This window comes from Manis javanica, chromosome 4 (assembly GCF_040802235.1).
Source record: "Manis javanica isolate MJ-LG chromosome 4, MJ_LKY, whole genome shotgun sequence".
In the NCBI taxonomy this organism is placed as follows: domain Eukaryota; kingdom Metazoa; phylum Chordata; class Mammalia; order Pholidota; family Manidae; genus Manis; species Manis javanica.
Window position 1 is genome coordinate 158,860,499 of NC_133159.1, and position 25,838 is coordinate 158,886,336.

At 44.2% G+C, this 25,838-nt stretch overlaps 1 protein-coding gene and 1 long non-coding RNA gene across 16 annotated transcripts in view; one reads left to right on the forward strand and one right to left on the reverse strand.

The window, feature by feature from the left end:
* LOC118967020 (uncharacterized) overlaps positions 1–24,820 on the forward strand; it is a 64,387-nt gene extending 39,567 nt beyond the window's left edge. Inside the window, exons 4-7 of one of the 5 annotated variants that reach the window (XR_012130748.1) lie at positions 15,792–16,927; positions 17,719–17,828; positions 18,710–18,793; positions 24,684–24,820. This is a non-coding gene — a long non-coding RNA (uncharacterized lncRNA). Of the gene's footprint in view, positions 1–15,791; positions 17,829–18,709; positions 18,794–24,683 lie in introns of all 5 variants that reach the window. The other 4 variants (XR_012130747.1, XR_012130745.1, XR_012130749.1 and 1 more) reach the window with 4 other exon arrangements.
* Positions 1–25,838, reverse strand: part of PLXDC1 (plexin domain containing 1) — a 91,904-nt gene that overhangs the window by 7,779 nt on the left and 58,287 nt on the right. For 4 of the 11 annotated variants that reach the window (XM_073235540.1, XM_073235539.1, XM_073235535.1 and 1 more), the window contains one exon: positions 18,816–23,482. The exons of 1 other annotated variant lie outside the window; for it this stretch is intronic. In XM_073235540.1, the coding sequence (XP_073091641.1) occupies positions 23,291–23,482 (192 nt within the window). In that variant the 3' untranslated portion in view covers positions 18,816–23,290. Of the gene's footprint in view, positions 1–17,595; positions 17,713–18,003; positions 18,787–18,814; positions 23,483–24,041; positions 25,332–25,838 lie in introns of those variants that run through there. 6 more of the 11 variants (XR_012130742.1, XM_073235537.1, XM_073235538.1 and 3 more) reach the window with 6 other exon arrangements.

Below are 25,838 nucleotides of genomic sequence, written 5' to 3' on the forward strand. Positions count from 1 at the left end.
TGGGAGTAGGTTCAGAACTCTTTCTCTTTTTGATTAAAACCTTAAAGAAAAAAATAAAGGTCGTCTCAAAGTTTTCTGATGATGGAAAGTGCCCTGACGGAAAAATTACAGTTTTGGGAAGCAAACCTTATTTGATTCTTAATCCCTCTTATGTCTGCTGTCTCATTTGAATAACTTACTCTAGCTTTGTGTTTACTTGTAAAAAGGAGTATAATCATATGTGCCCCATAGGCTTGTGACAGGGTTTAAATGAGATCACACTGTGATACACTTGGCTCATACATCGCAGACACTCAGTGAATGTTACTTCTTTTTTCTCTCCATTCCATAGCACAGAGAAATGGGGAAGGTGGGTCCTTCCTTACAGGTCTGCCAGATAAAATACAGGATACCCAGTGAAATTTTCAGATGAACACTGAACACTTTTTAGTGTAAATATGTCCCGAATTTTGTTTGACATACACTAAAAAACTACTTGTTGTTCATCTGAAATGAAAATTGAACTGGGTGTCCTGTATTTTTCCTTGCTAAATCTGGCAACCCTTATTTTTAAAGGCTCCTGATTTATTGCAAAATGAAGAAACACCAAAGCAGTGTTATAAAATTTGTGGTAAATTTTCAAACACTTAACACTGAATGAGTCAGAATGCAAACCAAGAGCTGCTCTTCAATGTAACCATGCTGGTCAAAAGATAATAATAGGACTTATAACAAATATTAACTTACATGGCACTATAGGAAGTGCAGTCTGATATTAGGACATATGCTTGAAGCTGCATAACAAATGTTTTCATTTACTCTTGCTTGTGTGTCTTTGACTGTATCATAACCTCAATTGCAGAGGAGGCCCAAGAGCAAAATTTGAGGTCCTCTGTGACTGGGAGGCCCAGCCAAACAGCCCTCTGCCCCCTGCCTCCCCATGATGAGTCTTTCATTCTGACATGATAGTAGAGATACTTGGTACTTTATCTTAGAGAAATGTTACCTTTGACAAACAAGACAGAATCTTTTATGTGGTTTTATTTTATGTATTGTTCCTTTGTTGACGTTGGGAAAAAGGAAGAGGAAGCTAATGGGCTGAATGGAGCCAAAGGGCATAGTGGCCCAATTTCTACCCTGTAAGGAACTGGAGAAGCTGCCACAAAGCTTTAATATATCCTGAAGGAGGGTATGTTCTCCTTTTAACCACTTGCAGAAAGGAGAAATATAGTTTATTATGTACTGAAGTTGTCTGTTCATCACATAACAAGTACTTTTTCAGGCCAGTCTGTCACCTTACAGCAGCACAAAGAAATTAGGCAAGAAGTAGCCTAGGCTGGCCTGATAAAGGAGCTGGTCTCAGTGTCTTTCACCGTGCCAGATTGACAAATAAGGCCAAACTTAAAAAAGATATTATAAGGGTTTTCTTTTTAAATTACAGTTATTAAATATTGAATAAATAAAAAAGAATATTTGCAAAATATATATAAGGACTAGAGAACCACGATGTAATGACCTCCCATGTATATATACCCCACCACTCAGTTTTAGGAAAAAAAAATCATCATGGCCTCTGAAGTCCCCTGGGGTCCCCCTCCCAGATTCCCTGCCTTCTCTCCCCTTACAGTAGCCATTAGCCTGAATTTGAGTTTATAGATCCTCTTGCTTTTCACTATAGCTTTACCACACATGTTTATATTGCTAATACTTAGATGTATATGCATGCTTAAAATATTAAGAGGACTATGGCATGTGTACAAAACCCAAGCATGAAAATATATGTTTAGTATAAAAGTAAGAAAATGAACACTTGTGAATCTATTATCAGGCCAAGAAACACTATCATGTTCCCGAAGTCTCATGTGTGCATCTCTCCAACGCATCTATTTTCATCCCAGAGGTGACTATTAACCTTGAATTTTATATTAAACATTTTTTTATTGTGGTAAAATATACATAGCATCATATTTACATTTTTACCATTTTCAAGTGTAAAGTTCAGTGGCTTTAAGTGAATTCACGTTGTTTATCAGCACCACCCATCTCCAGAACTTTCTCTCTTCCCAGCTGAACCCACTGAATACTAATTCCCCATGTCCCCCTCACCTCAGCTCCTGGCAGCCACCATTCTACCTTCTTTCTCTATGAATCTGACTCTTCTAGTTTCCTCATAAAAGTGGAATAATACAATATTTGTCCTTTTGTGATTGGCTTATTTAATTTAGCATAGTCTTCAAGGTTCATCCATGTTGCAGCATGTGTCAGAATTTCTTTCCTTCTCAAGGCTTAATAATTAGCCTGCTGAATGGGATTGCATTGGATTTATAATCAATTTGAGGAGACTTGACATTTATCTTAATGAGAGTCTTGCAGTCTACGAACATTGTATGACCCTCTGTTTATTTTAACATTCTTTAGTATCTCTTAATAAAGTCTTACAAATTTTTCCCATAGAGGTATGGAACATTTTTTGTTAGATTTATTCCTAGATATCTCATATTTTTATCTTATTATAAAAGATATCTCTTTTAAAAGTACAATTTCTATCAGTACATGGCATATAGAAATGCACTTAATTTTCATTTATTGACTTTTATATCTAATACACTTGCCTGCTGAATTCTCTTACTAATTCCTGTAATATAGAAGTAGATTCTTTGAGATTTTTAATGTAAGCAGTCATATCATCTATGAATAGTGACAGTTTTGTTGCTTTCCTTCCAATTTCACACTTGCTCTTACTCTGATGGTCTCCAGCACCACATTGGAAAACAGCCATCTTCGTCTTGTTTCCAATCTTAGAGGAAATTAGTTTTATATTCCATCATTAATGTTTACTCACAGGTTTTTTTCTTTTAATTATGAACAGATGTTCAGTTTTGTCAAAGTCCTTTTTCTCTTACTCAGTGAAGGTGCTAAATTTCATTATAGTTTTTTTTCCATTATTTTTCATTATGACAAATTTCCAATGTACTTAAAAGTTGAAAGAATAGCACAATGAACACACTTATGCCTCTAACTTAGGTACAAAAATTGTTAACATTTTACTATTTTGTTTTTCTATGTATCATCATATACATATACACATATATATACCATCTGTATATATGTGTGTGTGTGTGTATATATATATATATATATACCATTTGAAGGTAACCTGCAGATATCATGACCCACTACACATAAAATACTTCAGCATGTGGCTCCTAAATATTAGGACCTTTTCTTTAAAATGTTTTATTAAAAACACAATGTACAGCAGACTCACAGAACCCAAGAATGGACTAACAGTTGCCAAAGAGAAAGGGACTGGGGAGGATGGGTGGGAAGGGAGGGATAAGGGGAATAAAGGGGCATTATGATTAGCACACATAATGTAAGGTGGGGGTGCATGGGGAAGGCAGTATAGCGCAGAGAAGACAAGTAGTGACTCTATAGCATCTTATTATGCTGATGGACAATGACTGTAATGGGGTATGTGGTGGGGACTTGATAATGGGGAGAATCTGGTAACTACAATCTGGTAATATACAATCTTGTGATTGTATATTAATGATACCAAAATAAAAAAATAAAAAATAAATAAAAACACAATGTATTATCACACCTAAGAAAATGAATTATTAATTGATTTCTTAATACTAAGTCTACAAGTCATTCCTGGGGTAAATCCAAGTTGGTAATAATCTATTATCCTTTTAGACCTTGCTGAACTCAGTTTGCTAATAGTTTACTGTATCTATATTCATGAGTGAATTTGGCATATAATTTTCCTGATAAGGTTTTGAAATGTTGCTTTGGCATTGTTCTGTTTGTGCCTATTAAAGTAAGCTTGGTAATTATGGTATTCAAATTTCATAAATCCTTACTGTGTTTTTATTTTTTTGCCTGCTTGGTTTATTGATCACTTGAGGGCATTACTGTCCCCCATTATGATGATAGATTTTCAGTCTCTTCTTGTAGTGTGCCAAGTTTTGCAGTGTATTTTTTACCACTATATAATGATCTCTTCATATCTAATGACATTTTGCTTTCAAGTACATTTTTTCTGATGTGTGTGTAGTCATATCAGCTTTCTTTTACTTAGTATTTGCTTAGTGTGTCTTTCCTTTCTTGTGATTTCAAACTTTCTGTGTCCTTATGTCCTAGGTAGGCTCTTTATGAACTGTGTAGAGCTCGATTTTTCCTACTCTGACAAATCTTTTCCCTATAGATTCATTGCATTATACTTATTACAATTACTGATACATTATTTTTCTTTTTTAATTGCTGTCCTTTTGGTTCTCCCTTTTTATACCTATTAAACTTTTTTCTCTTAACTTCTTTTTGATTGGTCGCTTTTTAATCACTTCATTTCTCTCCCTTTACTAGTTTGGAAGTTAAATATTCTATTCTAGACTTTAAGTGGTTTATCTAAAAATTTACCATGCATAATTAACTCATCAAAGTCCAAAGTAAATCATTATCCTTTTGCCCACTTCCAAACTCTGTAAGGACCTTAAAATACTTTAATTCCAGTCACCTGCCTTTTGACTTATATGTCATGTGTTTTAGTCCCATCCTGATCAGTGGTTTTTTTTCTGTTAAGTTTTCAATATGCAGAGCAGGAATGGGGTTTTTGGCAGCTGCTTTCCTCAGTTTTCCTGCTCCCTCTTGCCATGATATGTGTTCCCACCATTTTCTTGATGAACTTGAGAACCCACTTGTCCCTGGAGACTCTCAGCAACTCCGTGGCATGCAGCTCATTTATTGTTTAGCACAATGGCACACCTTTTGGATCCTGCCCCTCAAGAACTTGGTGTGCCTGATGAGGCCCCCGAGGCCGCAGCTGTGCCTTGGCTTGCTCACGTTCTTGGTTACCTTGAGGTCCTTCTTGCGGGCCGCAGCCACGGGATGCGCAGAGACATGGCTGGACCTGGACTGGAGCCTGGGGCCAGATGGCAGCAGATAAACTCTAGGTCATTTCTCAATGCCATAGAATATTAGAGTTCTATGCAGTCAATAGTAAGTAGATAAAATAATCTGTATCTAATTAATTATTTTACCACATTTATTGCTCTTCACTCCTTCCTTTATCTTGCTCCTTCCATCTGAGATTACTTTCCTCTGCTCAGGAATACTTTGGAATTTCCCTAGTGAGGGTCTTTGGTAGCAAATGCTTTTGGTTTTTATTTGATATTACTTCTCTTTTACCTTTGTCCTTTATAGTGGGTATAGAATTTCCTCTCAGCCCATTGAAAGTATTATTCCATTATCTTCTTACATATATTACTGCTGTTGAGAAATCAGCTGTTAGTCTTTTAGCTGCAGCTTTGAAGTTACCTGACTTTTCTCTCTGCTGTTATGATCTAGTCTCTGTCTTTGGTGTTTTGCAATTTTATTGTATGTTGGAATGTGAATTTTTATTCCTATTAGGACTTCTATTAGGGTTCTTGAATCTGAGCATCCTTTCATTTTTCTGTTTTTTTGTCTCACTGTGCTATAGCCTGTGTCTAATCTATTAAATCTGTCCACTGAGTTTAAAATTTTAGTCATTATATTTTTAATTTCCAGAATTTTGTTTTTTTACACTGATTGATCATTTTTGTAGTTTCTTATTATTTACTTATATTATTAATTCACCTTAAAATTTCTTAAAAGCTAAAATATTTTGTCATGTTTCTGATCATTCCTGTATCTACAGTCTTTGTAAATCTGACCTGTTATCTTATTTCTGCTTCTCCTGTTCATGGTGACTAGTTCCCTGGGGTCTTGTGATTTTTGACTGTGAACTCATATTTCTTAAAATCTTTTCTGTGGGTATTTTGTGGGGCCTGAGATGAAGGTGGGTTCATCTAGACAGGATTTGCATTCGCTTCTAACACTTCAGGCACTTAGGACCACTTTACATTAAATTCTCTGCTGGAGGCTTTTCAGACTATCCAACTAACATGAATCTGGGCTGCAAACTTGTGTTTGGACCAGCTTTTGGTTGTACATTGTCAGATATTTGTTTCACTTTCATGCAGTACCATGAATATATTCAACCCATTTTGGTTGCAGACCCTCCAGGTGGAAGCATTAGATTTACAGTCCTGACTTATGATGGGATTACAATAAACCCATCATAAGTTGAAAATATCCCAAGTCGAAATGCATTTAATACCCCTAGCGTACTGAACATCATAGTTTAGCTTAGCCTACCTTAAACATGCTCAGAACACTTATATTAGCCTACAGTTGGGCAAAATAATCTAACACAAATACTGTTTTATAATAAAGTGAATACTGTATTGAAAGTGAAAAACAATAGCTGTGTGTTGGTCATTGACCCTCGAATGGTGTGGCTGGTAGGTCTGTGGCTTGCTGCTGCTGCCCAGCATCAGGAGAGAATACTGTGCCACATAACACTAGCCCAGAAAAAGACCCAAATTCAAAATTCAAAGTACAGTTTCTCTGAATGTCTGTGGCTTTCACACCATCGCAAAGTTGAAAAATCCTAAGTCAACCCATCATAAGGTAGGGACCATCTTTATTCCTACATTAGCCTAATAGTGAAGGTACAGCCTTTAGGGCCTCATGTGTAAGGTCGGGTAGCCAATTAGAATCTCCAACTTGGGCAAACCCTGGTCCTGTCTCCTGCCCCTGGATCTCCTTAAGATCATAAAAGCTGAAAGTGAACTAGTTTGGCAGTTGCTCCATTTATTTCTCTGTGTTCCTACTGTCACTTGGTTTTGACTATTTCTTACTTTTATTCTTGTATTTAGATGACATTTTTAGTATTTCATCCAGAATTTTTAGTTGTTTTCAGCTGGGGAGTCAGGGTGCCTGAGTTCATTATTCCATCTGAAATGGAAATCTGCATAACTGATTTCCCAATATTCTTAAACTTCCTCCAGAAAATACTCAGGCCTTTATGTGCCAAACCTTTTCCCATCTCTTTATGTTATTGTCCCCTCTTAATACCCTGTCCTTTAAGTATGACACATACTCATTGAATTTTAGCCTGTGAAACTGATAGCTTTGGCTGGTGAAGAATTATGTAATGTTAGGCAGAGAAAAAGGTTTTAAGGGCAGATGAGGTCTGCAGTGTTCATGCTGTTTGGATTATTTTTACCTCTTGTTTTCTCTTATGGTTTAAACTTCAATTTTGAAATACTCCTAAAAGCCCTGTTGTTTATTTTCCTAGTTAACGATTTCTGGTAAACAGAATAGTTTAATGTTTATCAAAGGAACATTTTTAAGGACGGCATGATCACATTGGACAGTCTCCATTTTCATTGTGTCTGATTTTGAAGCACATAATAGAAACATTTTGAACACTGATTCTCCACATTTCATCAAATAGCATGCATTATTTTCTATGAATGCACTGATTATTGTAGCAAGAGCCAAGGAAACATGGCAAAGAGGAGAGGGGATGGACTTAACCCTCTTTCTCTCCGTTTTTCAGCTTGAAAGGGCCTTTCTTTTTCTTACTTTCCTTCTGAGGTAGAGCAGGGACATGGGACAAGGGTCATAACCGACCCCTCCCAAAAAACCCTATAAAACCCCAAATCCTAAATCCTAAGCACACCTCTTCTCTCTCTTAGGTTGCCTACACTCCCCCTTCGACTGTGTACTTTGCTTTAAATAAAACTTTCTGCTGCTCAGCCTATTGCACTTTGTCTCTGAATTCTTTCTTACAATAAAGACAAAAACCTGGACCGTAATCAGATTCTAGGGAGCCCCTCCCACACCCACCACCAGTGATAAGTGTCCTTGTCACTTTGCTATTTCATTCTGCTTTCTAGTTTTGAACACAAGCTTTTTCTCTGCCCCTGTTTTATTTCAGACAAGTAGAGAAGTGGCTGCAGGACCTCTGAGTATGTGGGCTTGCAAGTTCCCGTCACCCTGACCCCGACGGGACTGCAGGCAAATGATCACATTCAGCAGTCTGCCTGAATGTCTCCTTTCCTTTGCTTTGGAAAGGTTCCAGAACATAAACTCACTCCATCCAGTGCTTTGCAGCTACCCCAATCCTGGGATGGGAGAGATGCCATGAAGATCCTAGTGGACATTGGATGCCAGGTGACCCTGGCTTTAGGAGTTGGCAGCGGAGTTACCCTGTGCTGAGCAGTTTAGTGAACTGTCCTTTACTCTCTGTTCTTCCTTGCTTTCTACCACGTGCATGGCTGCACAAATAATAGGGCCACTCTTACTGACACTATCCAACACTGACTCTCACCGCTACGTTTGCTTAATGAATTCCTTTCTTGTTTGCACTTGTTCAACCTGTTTGTGAATTTTTTCCAATCAGAGTCAAGAGTCCTCTTCCATCCTGGTTGAAGTTTCACCTAGGGCTCAGGAAGCTACCTCCCAGACCAGACTGCCCAACAACACTTTTCTTTTCTAAAACCTTCTCTGACTACCCTGGAGGAAGTCATCTCCCCTTCCCCCAAAAGCAAATTAAAGCAAATGAAAAAATTCTCTTTTGGTACTCTTAGTAGCAACCTCTTGTTGTCAGATAGCTGCACCTGGGGAGGTCTCTCCCTGTGCACTCGGCGAAACCTCAGCCTGGAGTGGAGAGGGTTCTTAACTGATCAAGAAATAATTCTCCAACAGGGAAGATGAGCCTGGATAAGGAAGGAATTCATTAAAACGAGAGTAGTAGTGAATGGCAGCAGAGTGTGTACTTTGCCTTAAATAAGGACTTCTTGCTGCTCAACTTACTGCATTTTGTCTCTGTGCTCTTCCAAGCCTCTTGATCAATTAATAAGAGATCTTCACTGGTCTCCCTCCTTCCAGGAACACCCTCCTTTAATCCTTTAATCCTCTAGGGGCCTCCAGAGTGATTGTGCTAGAATGTAAATATGCTGATATCTCTCCCTTGTTGAAAACCCTTCATTGGTGCTCTCACTTGAGGGACATGATTAGCATTCCTCAGGGTAGAATACCGTGCTCCCCACCCCATCTTGGCGCACACCTCTCCTGTACCTTGCCACACTTACCCTTTGTTTCAGCACAGTGAGTTGCTCATGACTCTCAAAGGCCCCAAACTCTTGCCTGCCAGTCTCCTTTGCTGAAAAGAAGCCTTTCCTTTGTCAGCCTACTTCTCAGCCAGCTCATTCCTGTTTTACCCTTCCAGACTCAACCCAACTCACCTCCTGATTCTCCTCCTCGGATTCTACTCCTCTCCCTTTCTGGGTATGGATTAGTGCCCTCTGCTAAGCAGATTTATGTCTTGGAGCTCATTTGTCGTGCTGTGGGTTGTGACCTCTTTGAGGGCAGAAGCCATTTCCCGTGCTCTTTGGGATCTTGAACACCAAACACAGCGCCAGCCCACCAGGTGTTTAATCAATGAGTGTCTGTTCATTGGCTTTTTTCATCCCGAATTCTTCCATTATTAGATGTGTGATCTTGGGTGAGTCTTTTAACCTCCATGTGTTTTAATAGAATAATAATAGGCCCATCACATGGATTTTCAAATGAGATAAAGCACATTACAATGCTTTGTAGATGGCATTTCACTGCTTTTCAAGTGTCAGGACTTCAAATTACCACCACTCATGGGCTGTTTTGATTTGTAGGCTTCTTAAAAAAATTTTCCTCTTGATTTTCTCCTCTTTCTCTGGGGCCTTGCTCTGTCCCCCATAGGCCCTCTGCTTTCCTTTCCACCTCACTGCTTCCTTCTCTCCCACTACAAATCTGTTCCCACCTCACCCATTCTAAAAGCCCGTTTTCCTCCAACGCTGCCCCCCTCAAGCCGTTGTCTTTCCTTTCTTCTCCCCATGGCTGCCAGAGTCTTTCAAAGAGTGTTTTAGCTGGCTGCCCTCCGGCTCCTGCCAGCCACGATGCGGGTCCCCATGCAGGGGCAGGATAGTCAGCGCCCTCCGAGGGCTCCTGTGACCTCCTGTTGAAGGATCCAGTGGGCTCTTTTTCCGGCGTGGTCCCCCTGGCCCTCTGAAGCATCTGGCCCAGCTGATCACCTCCCCATGCTTGAAACCTCCTCCTTGGCTAGGCCGATCCTGCACTTCGCAGATTTTTCTTTTCTCTCTCTAACAGTTGCTTGCTCCCTTCCCACAGGTGTTGGCGTTCTTCAAGGCTCTGCCCTCAGGCCTCTGGTTTCCTCTCTTTTTTGCTTGGTGATCTCACCCACTCCCACCATTGCCACTAGAACATCTTTGCAGATGCTTCCCCTGTCTGTACTTTTCAGCTCCAAGCTCCTTCCTGAGCTTTAGCACTGTGGGTAATATTGCAGTATTTCCAGAATCTCTCACCTGACCTTAGTGTATCTCCATGTCAATAGGTGTTTCCAAGGGGTGGAGAGAAGTAGCCCATCTCCATATCAACAGGTAATTACGAGGGTAAACAAGGGCATATCTGGACTGGAGAGGAGATTGGATGGGGCCCTTTTCCTGCAGCCGGGTCACCAGAGACACAGGAGAGCAGAAGTGGACAACTGCTTGTAAGCAATAAACGGATATTCTCCCACCTTATTTCTCCCTCTGACTGATTTCAGTTTCAAAGCTATTTTGCCCTGGGATTTTCCCCCGGAGTTAGTTACAAACACCAGGTGCACAGGACGAATATTTTTGGTGGCTCTACTGGACTTGAAACTCAGAATGTACAAAATGAAAACCTCCCTTTTACTTCTTTTTCTCACCAACTTGCTTCTCCTGTTTGTTGTCATCTTATTAATAGGCCCCTTGTTCTCCTAGTCCTCCTATATTCCTTGCTTTTACTTTCCTCCCAGGCTAGTCCCTTCCAAGTCCTATAGATGCTCCTACTGAAATACTGTGCTGTTGCAACCTCACCATTTCTTCCACCTCCGTTACAGAAAGGACTTCATTATCACTGCCCTAAGCCATCTCCTGGCCAATCATAGGTTTGGATTTTTTTCCTTCATTATCTCCATCCCTTCCTCCCTCTTTTTCTCTTCAACAAATATTTAGTGAGCACCTACTATGTGTCAGACAGCAAAGAAAAAAACAAACAAAAATATTGCAGTGCAAGCCCATTCCCCAAGATGCTTAGAGCCAATAGAAGGCTTATCCGAGGCGTACACTCTAAGACTTCTCGCTGGGCTCCTCACTTCCATTTTTTTTCCCGCCATTCCAACCAGTGTTACCCATGCCAGATGAACATTCCTAAGGTACAGTGACAATTCTGCCAGGTTCCTTTTTTGACTCTCCATTGCCTGTGTATGTCCTCAGCAGGTGTTGACAGGTGTTCACAAAATGCTCTAGCCTGCTGCTCCAGATGTACGTCCTGGTTCTCCCTGTCTTGCCCTCCCCATAGTGCGTCCTGTGGACGGAGTTTGGTGAAAACCCTCTGTTCCTGTGCCTTTTTGCTTATAGTTCCCTCCCTCATCACCTCTGCCTGTGAAAATCCTAACCATGGGTTTGTTTCTAGTCCTGACCTCAGAAGGTATAACTCTTTCTTCCAATGGTACTTCAGACCACCTTGCCATCCTCACAGTGAGCAGAAACCCGATGATCTGATGAGCAAACCCAGTGCTGGAGACGCAGAGAGCTGCAGCATCACCCCGCTTTCTGGGGTAAACAAGGAACCCCGAGAGCCATCAGGAGCAGCAAGCAGGGTCCTACAGTAGGGGGCAGACAGCCAGAGCAGTTAGGGGACAGCTTGGACTCGCAGAGGAAGAGGGCAGATGAGACCAAAGCCAGCTGAACTTGGGAGGGGCCGTCACCAGGACCAAGGCGAGGAGGAACAGGAGTGTGGAACCCAGTGTGTGGCCTTTCTAGTCTATTGCACATGGCATGCAGAGCAAACCGCACTGAGTCCTGGGAAACATTCTACATTGCTTGTGCCACCTCCCCCACCAACACTTGCCGTCACACCTAACTGCCATTGCCTTTCAACTCTTAGGATGTGCTATTTTTACATCCACGCTAGCAGTCATTATGGTTTGCCTTGGAGATCTACTTACCTGTATACTGTGTCTTATCCACCCTACTAAACCTCCAAGCGCCCTAGGACTGGGATGGCAAGCCGTGCAGCATGGGTGGAGATCAGTGAGTATTTGCAGACTTGAATACAGAGAAATTCTTCCACGGTAGTATAAGGCAGGGACTATAGTCTATTCTTGGTGCCCCCCCCCCCCCCCAGAGTGACTCACAGAGTCACCCATTCTCAAGAAATGCTGCCGACTGGTACATCTAGTCCCTGAAGGAATTATATATAGTCCCTTCCATAATCTTCCAGCGTAGGATGGAATTCCGAACAAAATGGAAATTCGAAGCATAAAAACCAAATAAAAAATTTTTTAAATCAAGTGGTAGGTTCCTAACACACAGGGAGACTCCTAGTTCAGGATCTGACACACAGTAGGTGTGCTGGATAAATGTTAACGTTCTGTGCACACAGGACAGCCGACAAGGTAACAAGTTCTAAGGAAGTGCAGCTGGAAGGAACTGGTTAGATAACGTTTTCTTTAGGTAGGCGTTGCTCAGGGGTAATAGGCAGGAATAGGTTGTCCATGCGGCCAAGTCGGCAGCTCCTCGTGATGCTGGACTGTCAGGTGGGCATTCTTGGACTTAGCAGGTGATGGCTGTACCCTCCCCACAGGCAGCCAGGGAATGCTTCGTCCCTTTCTGGGAGTGATGGAACTCTTGCAATTTTTCTGGACATTTTCTTGGTAATTTTTAACCCTGGATAATTATTTTGAGGGAGTCAAGGGCACAGATTTTTTAATGTGCCCTTCTCTTTCAGAGATACATGCTCAATGATTTACTGATAAAATGACATGTCTAACGTTTGCTTTGAAATAAGACTATAAAGGAGAATGGGTGGGCAGAGTCACAATAAGAATGGTTATTATAACTTGGTGATGGCTGTGTGACAGTTCAGGGAACTAGTTCATGGTGCTTTGGGATATGTTAGACATTTTCCATATTAAAATTTTTGTTTCTTTTGCTTTTTAAAGCCCAGATTTTAGAGCATAATAGACCTGGGTTCAAATCCTGTCTCTTGCTATTTTTTGGCTGGGTGATCTCTTCATTTAATTTTTCTGAGCTCATTGTCCATATTTCTAAAATGTTAATAAGAATAATTCCTGGCTCCCAAACTTGTTGCAAATACCAAAACACTTAGGGCAAAGCCCGGAACATGGTTGGCAGTCAATAATGCTACTGTGGATTTACTTGTGCCTGATGTGCTGGTTCAGGAACAGCCTTGGCCCTCGGTCTTGTTTGCTGCAGATGGCTGGCCTGCAGTCCTAACCATACAGGGCCTGCCACAACTTCCAGTAGAAGAAATGGAACTGGGGATCGAATTATAGGCTCCAGACCCTTTAATAAAACTCTAAGGGGCATTCTTAAAATTAGTTTTTGATGATGACAGTGGCAGTGAGAGGCAATGGGAGGGCTGATGATGCCACTTTTCTTGGCTGTAAAAGGTCCTGGGTCTACATCTCTGTTGTCACTGGGGGTAGAGTGGGGCAGGGGACAGACCTGGAAAGCAGAAGTACAATGTCGAGGAGGGGAGGGTCCTATTTAGAGAGCCCTTGTGTTTTCTGCCCTGGACTTTGATCCGTTAGCAGGCTGCCAGCATTTCACAGGCTGCCAGCACAGCTGCCCTAGGACTCGTGGTTCTGTCTACCTGGGCATATTTTCAGGCTCCGGCTGGCATGGCAGCCCTGTCAATTTTTGTAGAGGAGCATGTGCTCGAATAAGGAGGGTGAGATCACAAGGAATTCATTAGCATCCCAGATTCTTCCTCCTCTTCTCCTCTCTATGCCTCTCTCCCCACCCCCAACTCCTACCCCATCAATTTCTTTTTTCCCCTTGGAGTAGCTGAGGGAATCTGTCAAAGCCAGGCCAGGAACTTGCCTTTTCTGGTGTCTTTTTAAAGACACAGCGTTCAGCCCTCACCAGATGGGAACCTGTCAGCGCAGCAGGCAGATAATTATCCTTTCAGCAGTGGGAGGCCACACCATGAATGGAAATTCAGGCGTCTGCTGCAGCTGTGGTCGCCACAGCCACATCAGGGAGGCAGTACACGCCAAGCAAGGGGATTTACCTGGGCCAGTCCGCAGGAAGTGCTGGGCGGTGGAGGTGGAAAGGCGGGGTGTAGGGCAGATTAGGGTTTCCTTCCCCACAGCAGGGAGAAACCTGCTGGGGCTGCCCCTTCCTTAGAGACCAGTGCAAGCCAGCCCATCTTTTCAGCCTAGCTTAGATTGGCTACCTCCTCTGTGAGGATCCTGAACTCAAGGACAGAACTTAGGACGGACAGATTTCTCCTTACATAACGGAGGAAAATCCTAATAACCAGGTGGCTAGCAATGGGGCATGCTGCTCAGGAAGGTCACAAACTCCCCATTACTAGAGGTATTGAAGCAAATGCTAGCTGGCCTCTCTCCAGGAATATTGCAGAGAAGACGTGGCATGGGTGGGGGCTTAGCTCCTATGCTTCTGTCAAAAGTTCAAAATAACCAAAGTAAAACCGATCAGTCCCTGAAGTAGTAATTACTAAAACTTTATTGTGCAAACCCAAAGCACTCCAACCAGAATAGGGAATGGGGCTCAGGCATATATTGTTATAAAAGACTTAGGCAGTGAGAAAGCAGGGACTGGTTGTTGTTCACAGTGATCGGTTATAATATTATAATTTTTAGCAGTTACCGCATATCAATCTTGGGAAGGAGTTCAAGTTTTGCTTATCATTTCCAAAGTCAAGAAATGATCCTGATCAAGTTAGCCTTGCAAAATAAGCTACATTAAGCTTTGGCTGCCTGACTAAACTGGTTTTGTCTGCTCAGGGAACCTTCAAGGCTGGTTGCTGTGCTTGATTTTAGCACCTCCAAAGCCTTTCCACCTCTGTGAGTTCTCACGGGGATGAGAGCATGAACTTGGAGTCATCAGAGGCCCAGGGTTCAAGTACCGGCTCCCCAGTTACTTAGTTGGATGGCCATAGGCAAGTCATTTAACGTCTTTATTTAAAATAAACTATATAGGCAAATTTTATTTTTCTGATAATGAAAGGTCACTCACTGTTAAAAACTAATTTATTATGGGCATTTTCCATTGCAATACATATAGTTTTGTTATCCTCTTTAATAGCTATATACTTAACTCTTTTAAACCATGGCTTCTTCATTTGTAAAATAGAATAATAATGAAATCATGGAGATGATACAGAGATTAAATAAGGGAATGTACATAAAGTACTTAGCATTTAGATAGGCAATCTAAAATAACGTTGATAACCGATTATTCAAAACCAGCACTGTCCAATAGAAATATAATGAGTCTCCTATGTAATTTAAAATTTTCTAGTAGCCATGTTAAAAAAGTAAAATTGATTTTAATAATTTAACCCAACACATCCAAAATATTATACTTTCAACATATAATCAGTATAAAAATTATTAATGAGATGTTTACAATCTTTTTTAGTACTAAGTTTTCAAAATAGGGAGTATGTTACACCTAAAGCACATCTCAGTTTGGATCATCTGCATTTTTTTTTTGAATCATTAATATAAAAATCACATGGGCAACATTGTAGTTACTATATTCCCCCCATTATCAAGTCCCTACCACATACCCCATTACAGTCACTGTCCATCAGCCTAGTAAGATGGATCATCTGCATTTTACATGCTCAGTAGACAAATGTAGCTAGTGGTTACCATACTGAACAATGAAATTCTAAATCTTCCACCTTAATTCTCTGAGCTGCCATAACTGTGAGAGTTTAGTCTGCTTACCAATTTAGGCCAAAAATATGGATGGATCACACTGTTCTCTGTTTCATGCAATCTCATCTTGCCTCACTCACCCTACCATAAGCATTGTAAATGTGACCAGCTCTTATTTTCTCTCTTTCCAAAGCTCCTGCTTCGCTGGACCCAGGATGAGACGGCCAGGAAGCACATTTTAAGTGACGTCCTTGGGAACCTGACAATGAGTGAAGGTCATTGGCTGCCTTTCTACCTTCTTATTGAAATGCCTGTGAGATGTTTAGTACTGCACAAAACGTGCCCCGTAAACGTTAGCTGTTGTTGGCATATTATTAGTGACAGGTGGCACTGAAGTTCTGATGTGATCTGGTCAGAGGCAGTGGGGCCTGGGAAGATCATTCAGTGCTCTGAGCTTCACTTTCCTTCATCCTTAAAATGGGATGCTAGTTTCTACTCTGCCAACCTCAAAGGAGAACTATCATGCTCAGAAGAGATACTATATTGAGAAACTGTTTTGAAAACTAAGATCTATCAAAATGAAGTACGGTTATACATGTATTGAACTTGGCATTGTGCTTGGGCTGGGGCTGGGGAAGGGACAGCAGCGGGCTGTCCCATGGTCCCGATGGTGTGAGCACTGCTCTCCCTGCCTGGGAGACTTGAATGGAGGAAAGTGCTTTGAAAGCTCTAAGTCCCTCTATAAAGGACCCTTTCCTTATGCGTGGGAGTGAAGGCAGGAGAGGCAGCCCACCTGAGGAGGAGCTTTGTTTTACTCGCATATAGGAAATACAAGTGGTGCAAGAAACCTGCACTCCTTTAGGGTCTTGTGATTGCTACCTGTCAAATCTGCACAGTTGCCTGAAAAGAAGGAACTCAAATAGTAACAGAAACCACCGTGCTGGATATTTCTTTAACCAGAAGATCCAAGTAGAAGAACCAGGAGAAACCTTAGAGGAGGCCCTGTGGAGCCGTTTGCTTCTCTGAGGTCTCAAAGGCAGAATTACTTCCTCAGAGGGCCTTTCTGCTAAATATTCATAAACAAAGGAAGAGAGAAATTCCTTTCTAGCCTTTCGGTTCTTGATTTTAATCCACCCTGGGCTGTGATCCTATGCCTCCCACTCTCCTAGGGTGTTTGTAATGTCAAAAGTGATTTTCCCCAGAAACTGAGAATCTGGATTACGAAGACCAGGCCAGGAAGGAATTTGTTCCAGAAATGCTGGCTGCGCCTCTGGCACTTCACTCTGCATTTCTTCATTTGGTATCCTTTCTTTGTGCAGAAGGCTGCCTGTGAGTCATACATTTGGGTGCTGAGGACAGAGTTAATTTGTGCTTTTTTGCCAAATAAAGAAGCCTGCTGAGCTAGCCCTGGGGCCTCCTTGGGTCGGGGGATGTTTCCGTGTCCAGTGATCCTTTGTCCTGTTTCTGAGGCTGCCGGGACATCCACCTTCTTCTTCCTCTTGTGAAGGAGAGAAGCAGGAAAGGGGAGAAATAAAGATTCTAAATTTGGGTTTTCTGGTTATTCTGTGGGCCTGGGCCTAAGGATTAGAGGTCGCTCTTGAGCCAGGCTTAGAGGGTTATCCTCTCTCCCCGGGGCCTGTTAGCCCGCAGCCCATCAAACACACACCTGCAGGAGAGCCATATCTGGACCCGTCTTGGCCTCGTGTGTTTCTGAAAGAACAGGAAGGCTTATCGCCTTTTTCCTTTCCGCCAGGGCATCCTGGAGCAGGACTCCGCAAGCACGGACAGGAAGGGTTTCTCTTTGGGTTAAGAGGTACCCCTCTTGATCTATATCTATCCTTTCTACAAATATGCAAAGTGCCTATTATGTCCCAGCCCTCATTGCAGATGCTTTATTAATCTGTTTTCACAAAGGAACTGCAACAACTAGTCTTAATTTAAGTTTAAAAGGAAATGGAAAAGCAAACCTGGTGTCTTCTCTGGTCTACCTACAGTCAGCCTTGGGTATGGCATAGACCTTTCTTCAAAATTAATCACTGAGGAAAAGGTCCAGGGTTTGATTTCTGCAAGCTGAATTTGGCAATATCCTTTTCTCTTTCCTTTTTTTTTCTCCCCTAAAGAACACAAAAATGAAGAGAAATATAGACGCTAAGACTGAAGAGTGCCTGTTTCCTTCGCAGTAATGAGGCTGCCCCACTGAAGGGCTGTTGGCGTCTGTTTTCATCCTGGGGTAAGTGGGAGGCTTTCTGAGGGGGAGATGCTGGCTGCCCGCTGAGTAGCAGATCACCTAACAGAGTCTCCTTTGGGTGGAAATCATGCCCAAATATAAAGGCAGCAGAAAGCTCCAGAAAATCCATTCACCACCCTGGATGAGAACAAGTTAAAAGGAAGCCAAGATTTTCAGATTACTTACTGAGTGCTATGCTTGGCTCCAAACACTGGATGTCTAATCCTCACAGAGCCTAATGAGGCAGGTGTTACTATTTTCTTCACCTCCAGTTAACCAGTGCTGAAAGTGGGCAGGGATATTGAGGACCTTGTGTAAGATCACAGAGGTGGTGTGTGGCATCACCAGCATTCAGTGCAGGCCTGGTGGCATCAGAATCCACGTGCTTATGCACCATGCATGCTAGCTCCAAGAACCAGCAGCCTGGGCTCTCCTGCTTTCTGGGTGGATGTGGGCAAGTCATTCTTGGCCTTCCTGGGCCTCTGTCTTCCCTCTGTAAAACCAAGGGATTGGGTCATTGGACAAGAGAGCCATTCTTATGGACTGGGCCTTTATTTATGAGAACATCAGGTAACATTCTCTGAGATGTGTGGCCCAAAGGCTGGGAGGGTTCATTTCTAGAAGGCTAACACCTAGTGAACTGGGGTCACCCCATCTGTAGGGCCTTGGAGATTTAAAACTTTCACTTGAAACTGAGGCAATGGGGGCCTCTTCCCCTTAAACTCCACTTCCAGGCTGGGAAGTGAGTCTTCCGTGGAAGATGGAGTCTCCTGGGCCTTAGAGGGCAGGTCAGGGTGTTGAGGTTAAGAAAGTGGACAAGACTTGGCCTCAGGACGGAGCTAGGGAAGCAACCAGAAGCCAACTAACATCTCCTTACCTTTTAGGAGTTCATCTCCTCCCCTGCATGACTAACTGGCGACCTTGAGTAAATTCCCTTGAACTGGAGTCTCAGCGGCCTCCTCTGTAAGGTAGAGATAACAATATACCTGCCCCCATAGGTGATGATACAAATAAATCTCCTAAAAGAGGGCCTGGAACCAGTCAGCCCTTAGTAAATGTGAACCACCCCACTCTCTTACCATCTCAAAGGAGAAAAGTAAATAGATCAGAGCCTTTTGTAAGTAAGCTTTGTTCATGGCCAATGTTGTTAGTTTTGGTTCCTCCTTCACAGTGAAGAGAACTGAGTGCTTGTCTCTGGAGGCAAGAAGGAAGAGCAACTGCAGCTGGCAGGGTTTTTCTTGGTCCATAGAGGGCTTGGAGGAGAAAAGCCCCACGGAAGACAGAGAGGTTTCAGCTGCTCTGGAGAGGGGAGGGGCGGGCCCTGGGGCTGGCTGCCCTACTGGCCTGGAGTTGGGGGTCTTGGAATCACTGTTCCCTGGGGAAGAGAAGTCAAGGCAAGGAGATCACCACTAGGCACTCAACCCACATCTGAGCTCGTTAAGAGTGTTACTGAATCCAAGCTCATGCTACTCACTGCACAACAGGCCAGTTAGTCGAGAGACAAGGTGTCGGGGTGAGGAAAGTGACTTTATTTGGGAAGCGAGCAGACTGAGAAGATAGAGGACTCACGTCCTAAAGGCTCATCTTAACTCAGAATTGATTTCAAGCTTCTTTTATGTTAGGGAAAGGGGAAGCAGGAGGGGCTTGAGGTCCAGAGGTCAGGGTCAACCCCAGACACCTGGGGAGCCAGCAAGGGTTCAAGGAGGTTGGGAACTTTTTTTATGGGTCAGGTGACTTCAGTCATTTTACTGCCATGGTTCTGGTGATGCTATTTCCATACATCTGTGACAGGCATTTGTTATTTTTGGACATAATTCCTTCCTTCTCTGGGCAAGTTTTGGGTAAGAGAGGGCTGTTTGCAAAAGTAGACAGGTTAAAACATGTCTACGTACAGGGCTGAGCAGGAGTTACTGGCTCAAAGGTTAGGGCAGTGAAGGAGGTGGGAACAACATGAAGGCAGAGATGCCAAGCTTGCTTTCTCCCTGTGACAAGAGCAGCATGTCTGAATTCCCAGTGGGATCTGAACCCAGGGAACCTTCAGGAGGGTCAATGCATGATAGGCAGGATCTGTTCTTTTTTAAAGATTTTCAGACTTTCCTCTTTGGGACGCTGTGAGTCTTACATTATATCATTTGGATGCTCCATCTGACCCCATGGTGGTGACATTCAGTTTTGGAATAAAAACTGAAGAGGAAAGACTGAAGTTGTAAGGGAAAACTTTCATAACTCCAGACTGGGAGGGTCTGATGACATTTCATTGGCCTGTATTCAGCTGTTCCTTTGTCAGTGTTCTCAGCGCTGTGGAAAACAGTGGGCATTATTTAGCTTATCGCTAGGGACCAAGTGTGAAAATGTTTTATGAGCATCAGGAAAACTGTCCCCGAAGACTTTCTCTTTGGTTTTAGTAGTTCAGGTCAGGACTGGCCCTTCCCATTATAGCATTATAGCCCCATTACAGCAAATGAAATAATCACTTGTCCTCCATTCAAGAAGATAAATAGCACAGACGCATGGCCTTGGTGCTTTGAAAATCCTTGTGGACAGGGCTTCCAAATCTTCATGTGGGAGGGTCACTGGAGAGGGGGAGCTGGGATGAGAAGGGGGCAGTTAACAATAAGGACATTTTCAAGCCTCAGTGACCTGTGGACTGTGTAAGTAAATAGCTGATAAGCTCACAGTTTCATGAGCCAAGAATGCTATCTGGAACTATCTGAAGCTCTCTACCGCCTGGGAGGCCTCTGTTTAATCTACAATCAGTTTGCATATTAAACTGTGGCCATGTGGTTTGCCCCCAGGTACACAGGGAACGACCTTGGCTGGGAATCTGAAGATCTGAGTTTGGGGATTGTCTGGACTACTTAATAGCTGTGTGACCTTGGGCAAGTCACTTAATGGTGCCTGGCACACAGTAGGTGCTTAATGGATCAAATGAATAAATAAACCATCTATCTGAGCCTTGTTTTCCTCATCTGGGAAATGGGGAATAATGCTTCCTCAACCAGTTGTGTTCATCAGAATTGTTTCCGAGAAGGCCTTCTCACACTTTCTTGAGTTTCACATGAGTGACAGGGAGAGGGGTTGCTGCTCAAATGCAGATTCTAACTCAGTAGATCTGGGGTGGGTGGGCCTGAGTTCTGCATTTCCAGCTAATCCCCAGGGGATGCTAAGGCTGCCTGTACTGACCACGTTTTGTGAACAGGTAGGTCCAAGACTCTAAAGTGGTCTACAAGTGCTTGAGATTAACCTCTTTCTTCAGCCAATGGGGTCTGGGTAGGCTCCAAGGATAGACTAGCCAATTGTCCCAGTGTGCCCCTGGGGCACACCGATGGAGGGGTTTCCTGAGACCTAGGACTCTCAGTGTGAGAACCAGGAAAGTCCCAGGCAAATGAGAATAAGTTGGTCACCTTGTCCAGGGAAAAGCAAGGGATGCTCTGGTCTGAGCTACTGTGTGAACTGGGAATAAAAAGCAGGTGAGGCTTGTTTGCTCAGGAGAGGGGATATTCCCACCTTAGATCAATTTATCACCCTACCTGCTTATTTTGCAGAGGCCCAGAGAAGTCGGGTGACTTGACCTATATCACACAGCTCCTTAGGGACATGACTGGGGCTTCAGCTCCTGCCTTCTGACTTGCTGCGTAGTTCGGCACCTTCTCCACCAATCTGCATTGCCTTCTCTTAACACATTCCTCTTTATCTGGCAAGTGCAGCATGTTTATTTATAAGTTGTCCTGTTTGGAGCCTGAAATTTGGCATAGCTGATTTTGGCTGTGAGGACTTCAAATTTTTCCTTTGTTTTGGTTTGCTTAACCATGTTTTGTGAGCAAAAATTGCAAAGTAATAAAAACACAATGAGGCTGCTGAGGTGGTTTGAATGCAAAGCCTCCAGAAATGTGGCAGCATGAATTTACACAGATTTATTTTGTTACCTCTAGACAGTAGATGAGAAACCCATGAGGTTTACTTCTAGGGACTTACAAACCCCAAATAAATAAATAACTGGGGTCTTTTTCCAGAGGGACCTAGGGGTTTCTTCTGGGGGTGGGAGGGGAGGTTGGGAAAAGCACCCATGGGGGACAGATTGTGGGAAGCTGTTCCTATGCTCCTTAATGCAGGTCCTTAGAGAAGTTGCCAGTCATCAGGATTAAGGTCTGTGTGGTGATTTGCAGAATGTCACTCAAAATCCTTTGCGCTTTATTTTGCCCATAGCAGAAGTTGTAAAAGAATGTTACCATTTATCACTAACACTGAGAATCCATGCAAATAATTCACACTAAATACTTGACTACATCGCATTTAGGACTGTTAGGGTGTCCTTGATCCCCAGATTCTTCTGTTGTAAATTCAGGTAATGTTTTGTTTGGAGGGGAAAAGGGGAATGGAAAGAGCGAGAGAGAAGGGAGAGGGGGAGAGAGAGAAGAGGTTGGCTGCATCTTCTTATCTGTGACTCTACCTGGTGTCAGTTCTCAAGGCCTGAGAGTCCGGGTACAGCTCCTGGTCAGTGTGCTGTGTAAATCTGTTAATCTGTCTCGGGATCTGGAGAAGAGTCTTAGCCCTGCCCACAACCAGGTTAAGTGATCAGCTCCAGTGGTGAAAAGCAGTGGTGACTGCTTTTCAAATAGTGTGGTTGGCTGGCAGCTTTTGCCACTGTCTTAATTTAATACACCAAGCTACGGGCTGAGCATAGCTACAGCTTCATCCAATGTTTTAGCAGTGAAATGTACATATGTGTGCATACACATGTATGTATGTATGTGTATATATATATACACATGCACCTAAATATATATATACAGGGGAGCCCTGGCAACACACACATTTAAGAGGTTGTCTCCAGTGGTCCATGGAGAACCTCTAATAGTGACAAATGGACATGTTCAACTGCAGGCTCTAGGCTGAGACCTGAAGTGGTCTCCAGACTGAGGGGCCTTCTGGGGTGAGAGGGTGATACCTGATTATGGCAGGAGGGACATGGCCAGTCAGTCAAGCTTGGAAACCCCTCTACCTGGGGCATTCCTGGTGCTGGGGTTGATGGCTGGGCTCATATGCACTCATTTCTAGAATCAGAAACCCTGGGGACCTGACTAGGCAAGCACAAATCTAGGAGTGGCTGATTAAAGGAGAACAAGGCTGGGCTCACAGGCTGATAGGGGTCATGAGACCCCTAGGTCTGGTCGCCCACCCTCCAAGCTTGTCACTCCCTATGGCTACCCAGCTGACCTGCACTAAACCTTGGAGTAAAACTCCTGGGTTTGTCTAAGAAACGCTCATCACATCACAGAACCTAAGGAGGGCTGGAGACCAGCATTAACTCGGAGACGCCTGGCTCTGTTTCTTGGGAGCACTGGGCTATGTGCTTGGCTTGAGAAATTCAGAGGCTCTTCAAGTCCAGGGCCTCCTCTCAGTGATGCATCTTTAATGTCTGGAGGCCTCTCTCAGTGACATTCTTTTTGCTGTAAACAGACAGACTACCTGGTACCACACAGCTCCACTGCCCTCACCACTGTAGTCCCACAGCTCAACCAGGCTTGCTCTGACCCACCAAGGCATCTGGAACCTTCTCCACCTGAAGTGGTTACAGCAGAAGCCTCACCCACCACCACTCCACTCTTCACTCTGTGTTCTTTCCCTTCAAGAATCCAGAATGGTCGGCAGAGCTCCTGGTGGGAAGAAGGATGCTGGAGTTTAGGAGTGGGAGAAATGGTGCCGTGCCATTTGGCCGTAGCGGGAATTGCCCCTCTGGCCATTTAGATACATACAGGTCACAGGAGCTTTGCTGGTCAGGCAAGGGCAGAAATCACCCTCCTGACGACCAGGAGTGCTGGAAGCCCACATCAGTTCAGCACCTGGCTGCTCTTCTCTCTCTCAGAGAGCTCTGTTACAGAACTTCCTGTCCTTCAGGAACACTGTTCTCTTTGCTGTTATCTTTTTTCTTTCTCAAAATCTGACCTTCACTACAGCTCTTCCTTGTCTGGTTTATGAAGCATATATATATATACATGTAGCCCAGGTCCAGCTCGCTTCCTACCCAGATTGTCATTAGCGGCCCCTGGGAGGATGAACCAGGGAACGTCTAGAAAAACCATCAGTCAGGTGTTCGGATGTGTCTGGGTATCTGTGGATGCCCGACCCCCACCTCGGGAGACTGCATACATAACCTAACTTCTTTTCTTTTGCAGCATCCCTCGTGACGTGCATAAAAGGGCATGACTAGGTGGAGACTGTGATTTAACATTTATTTGCTGCTGATATACTCAGCTTTGAATGAGGTTGAGTTATAGATTTTAATTTTAAATGCTCTTCAGAAGCAGCCCCCATTCATCCCCCGCAGAATTCCCTTAAAACCACATAATGTTTGGAAGCCTAAACTCTCTGCCCCAAAAACTTCTGGCTGAGCTGGGGAGGTGGAAGCAACTTTCCAGGGCAAGGCTTTACCTAGGAAGTCCCACCAGCTTGCTCTGTCCCAACCGTAAGGTGGCTGTGCTTCTCCAGGACTCAGCCGGAGTTCTCTGCGGGGTTTGTCTCATGAAACACTCTGGCTACCCTGCTTCTCTTTAATGACTATAAAAATCCAGCCCGGAGGAGCAAAAATATTACTCAGGCAGGCCCTGCCTTCAGAGGTACTGACTGGCACTGGTAGAAGAACAGGCCAGTGAATGGGATGGACACTAAAGGTACCCTCTGGGTAAGAGTCCCACACTGTAGACGTGGCTGTGCACAGCACAGCTGCCAGGCCAAGGCTGGGCATGGCTTGGGTAAAGCCAGAGACAGGCTGCACACATGTTTGATGCAGAAGTCCTGGCTCTCAGCAGAAAGGGTAAGTTGAGGGAGCAAAGCCTAAAGATGCAATTTTTCCCACAGGTTCTTCGCTCTTCTCTCGTCTGGCTTTCCTCTGATAACAGTGTGTCATTCAGCAGCTTGCCGAGAAGGCTGGGAGCAGCTGTCCCGGAGAGAACCTCTCCAGTCTCCACGGATGCTGGGGCTAAATATGCACAGTCCATAGCCGTGAGGACCAGCTCTGGAGTTATGGACCCAGGAATGTGGCGGGCCCAGTCCAGGGCTTAGTTCTCCTGTGTCATATGCAGGGGCATCAGGGGGCAGGTGGGGGCCTCTGGGGCAGCTACAGGCTAGACCACTGACAGACCCGGAGGGGAGGCCCGTCCATCAGAACTGAATGAAATTAGTCTGTTGATCCTTAAAGACTCAGTGAGTCCTGCTCCTGCCTCAGTCTCTGGGGTGCAGCTCTGGTATGGCACACGGTGGCCTCACCTTCCTGGCCCAGTGTGCTCAGATGAAACAAGAAAAGCCACTTCACCCCTTTGCAGTGCCTGGTCTTCAGTGGGGTTGCCAGGTCTTCTTCCTACACTTCTGAGGGGAGCCACGGGGCTCTCAGCACTGCCCGGCCTCCACAAAGCCCTCCTTCTCGTGGCCCGAGGGCTCCACCTCCCTGTAGGTGGAGTGGCTGGGGTGGTTGTGGAACTTCATGGCCGGCCAACGGTGAGGTCTCCGCTGTGGGGACGCAGACCACAGTGTCGGCAGATGGGACCTCACCCCTGGGGCATCCCCGGGGGACAGTGCTGAGCATGGAGACCCTCTTTACAAGGGTGGCTGGGGGCCTACTGGGAGCCAGGTGAAGTTCAGGACCCCTCTCCCCAGAAGACTCCCCACTGTGATCCTTGGGCCACTGGGGAACCTGTTGGGTCCTGAAGGAGGTAGGAAGGAGGTCATTTTACCCCTCACTATATGGTCTGCCAGACACAGGTGAAACCCTTAGCAACGTACCACGTGGAGCCCTCAGACTGTGGAAAGTGAGGGAGGGGGTGAGAAATGGAATGATATTGGAGACTCTGGAAATGCCGAGGGAACCCTCCAGACAGTACAGGCCCTGCACCAGAGTCAGCTAGGGAGGCAACGGAAAATGCAGACTTCTGGGCCCACTTCGGACCTGCCCCATCAGCATCCCTGCGGCTGGGGATCTGCAGCTGTCCGGGTGAACCCAGGTGTGACTGATGACTG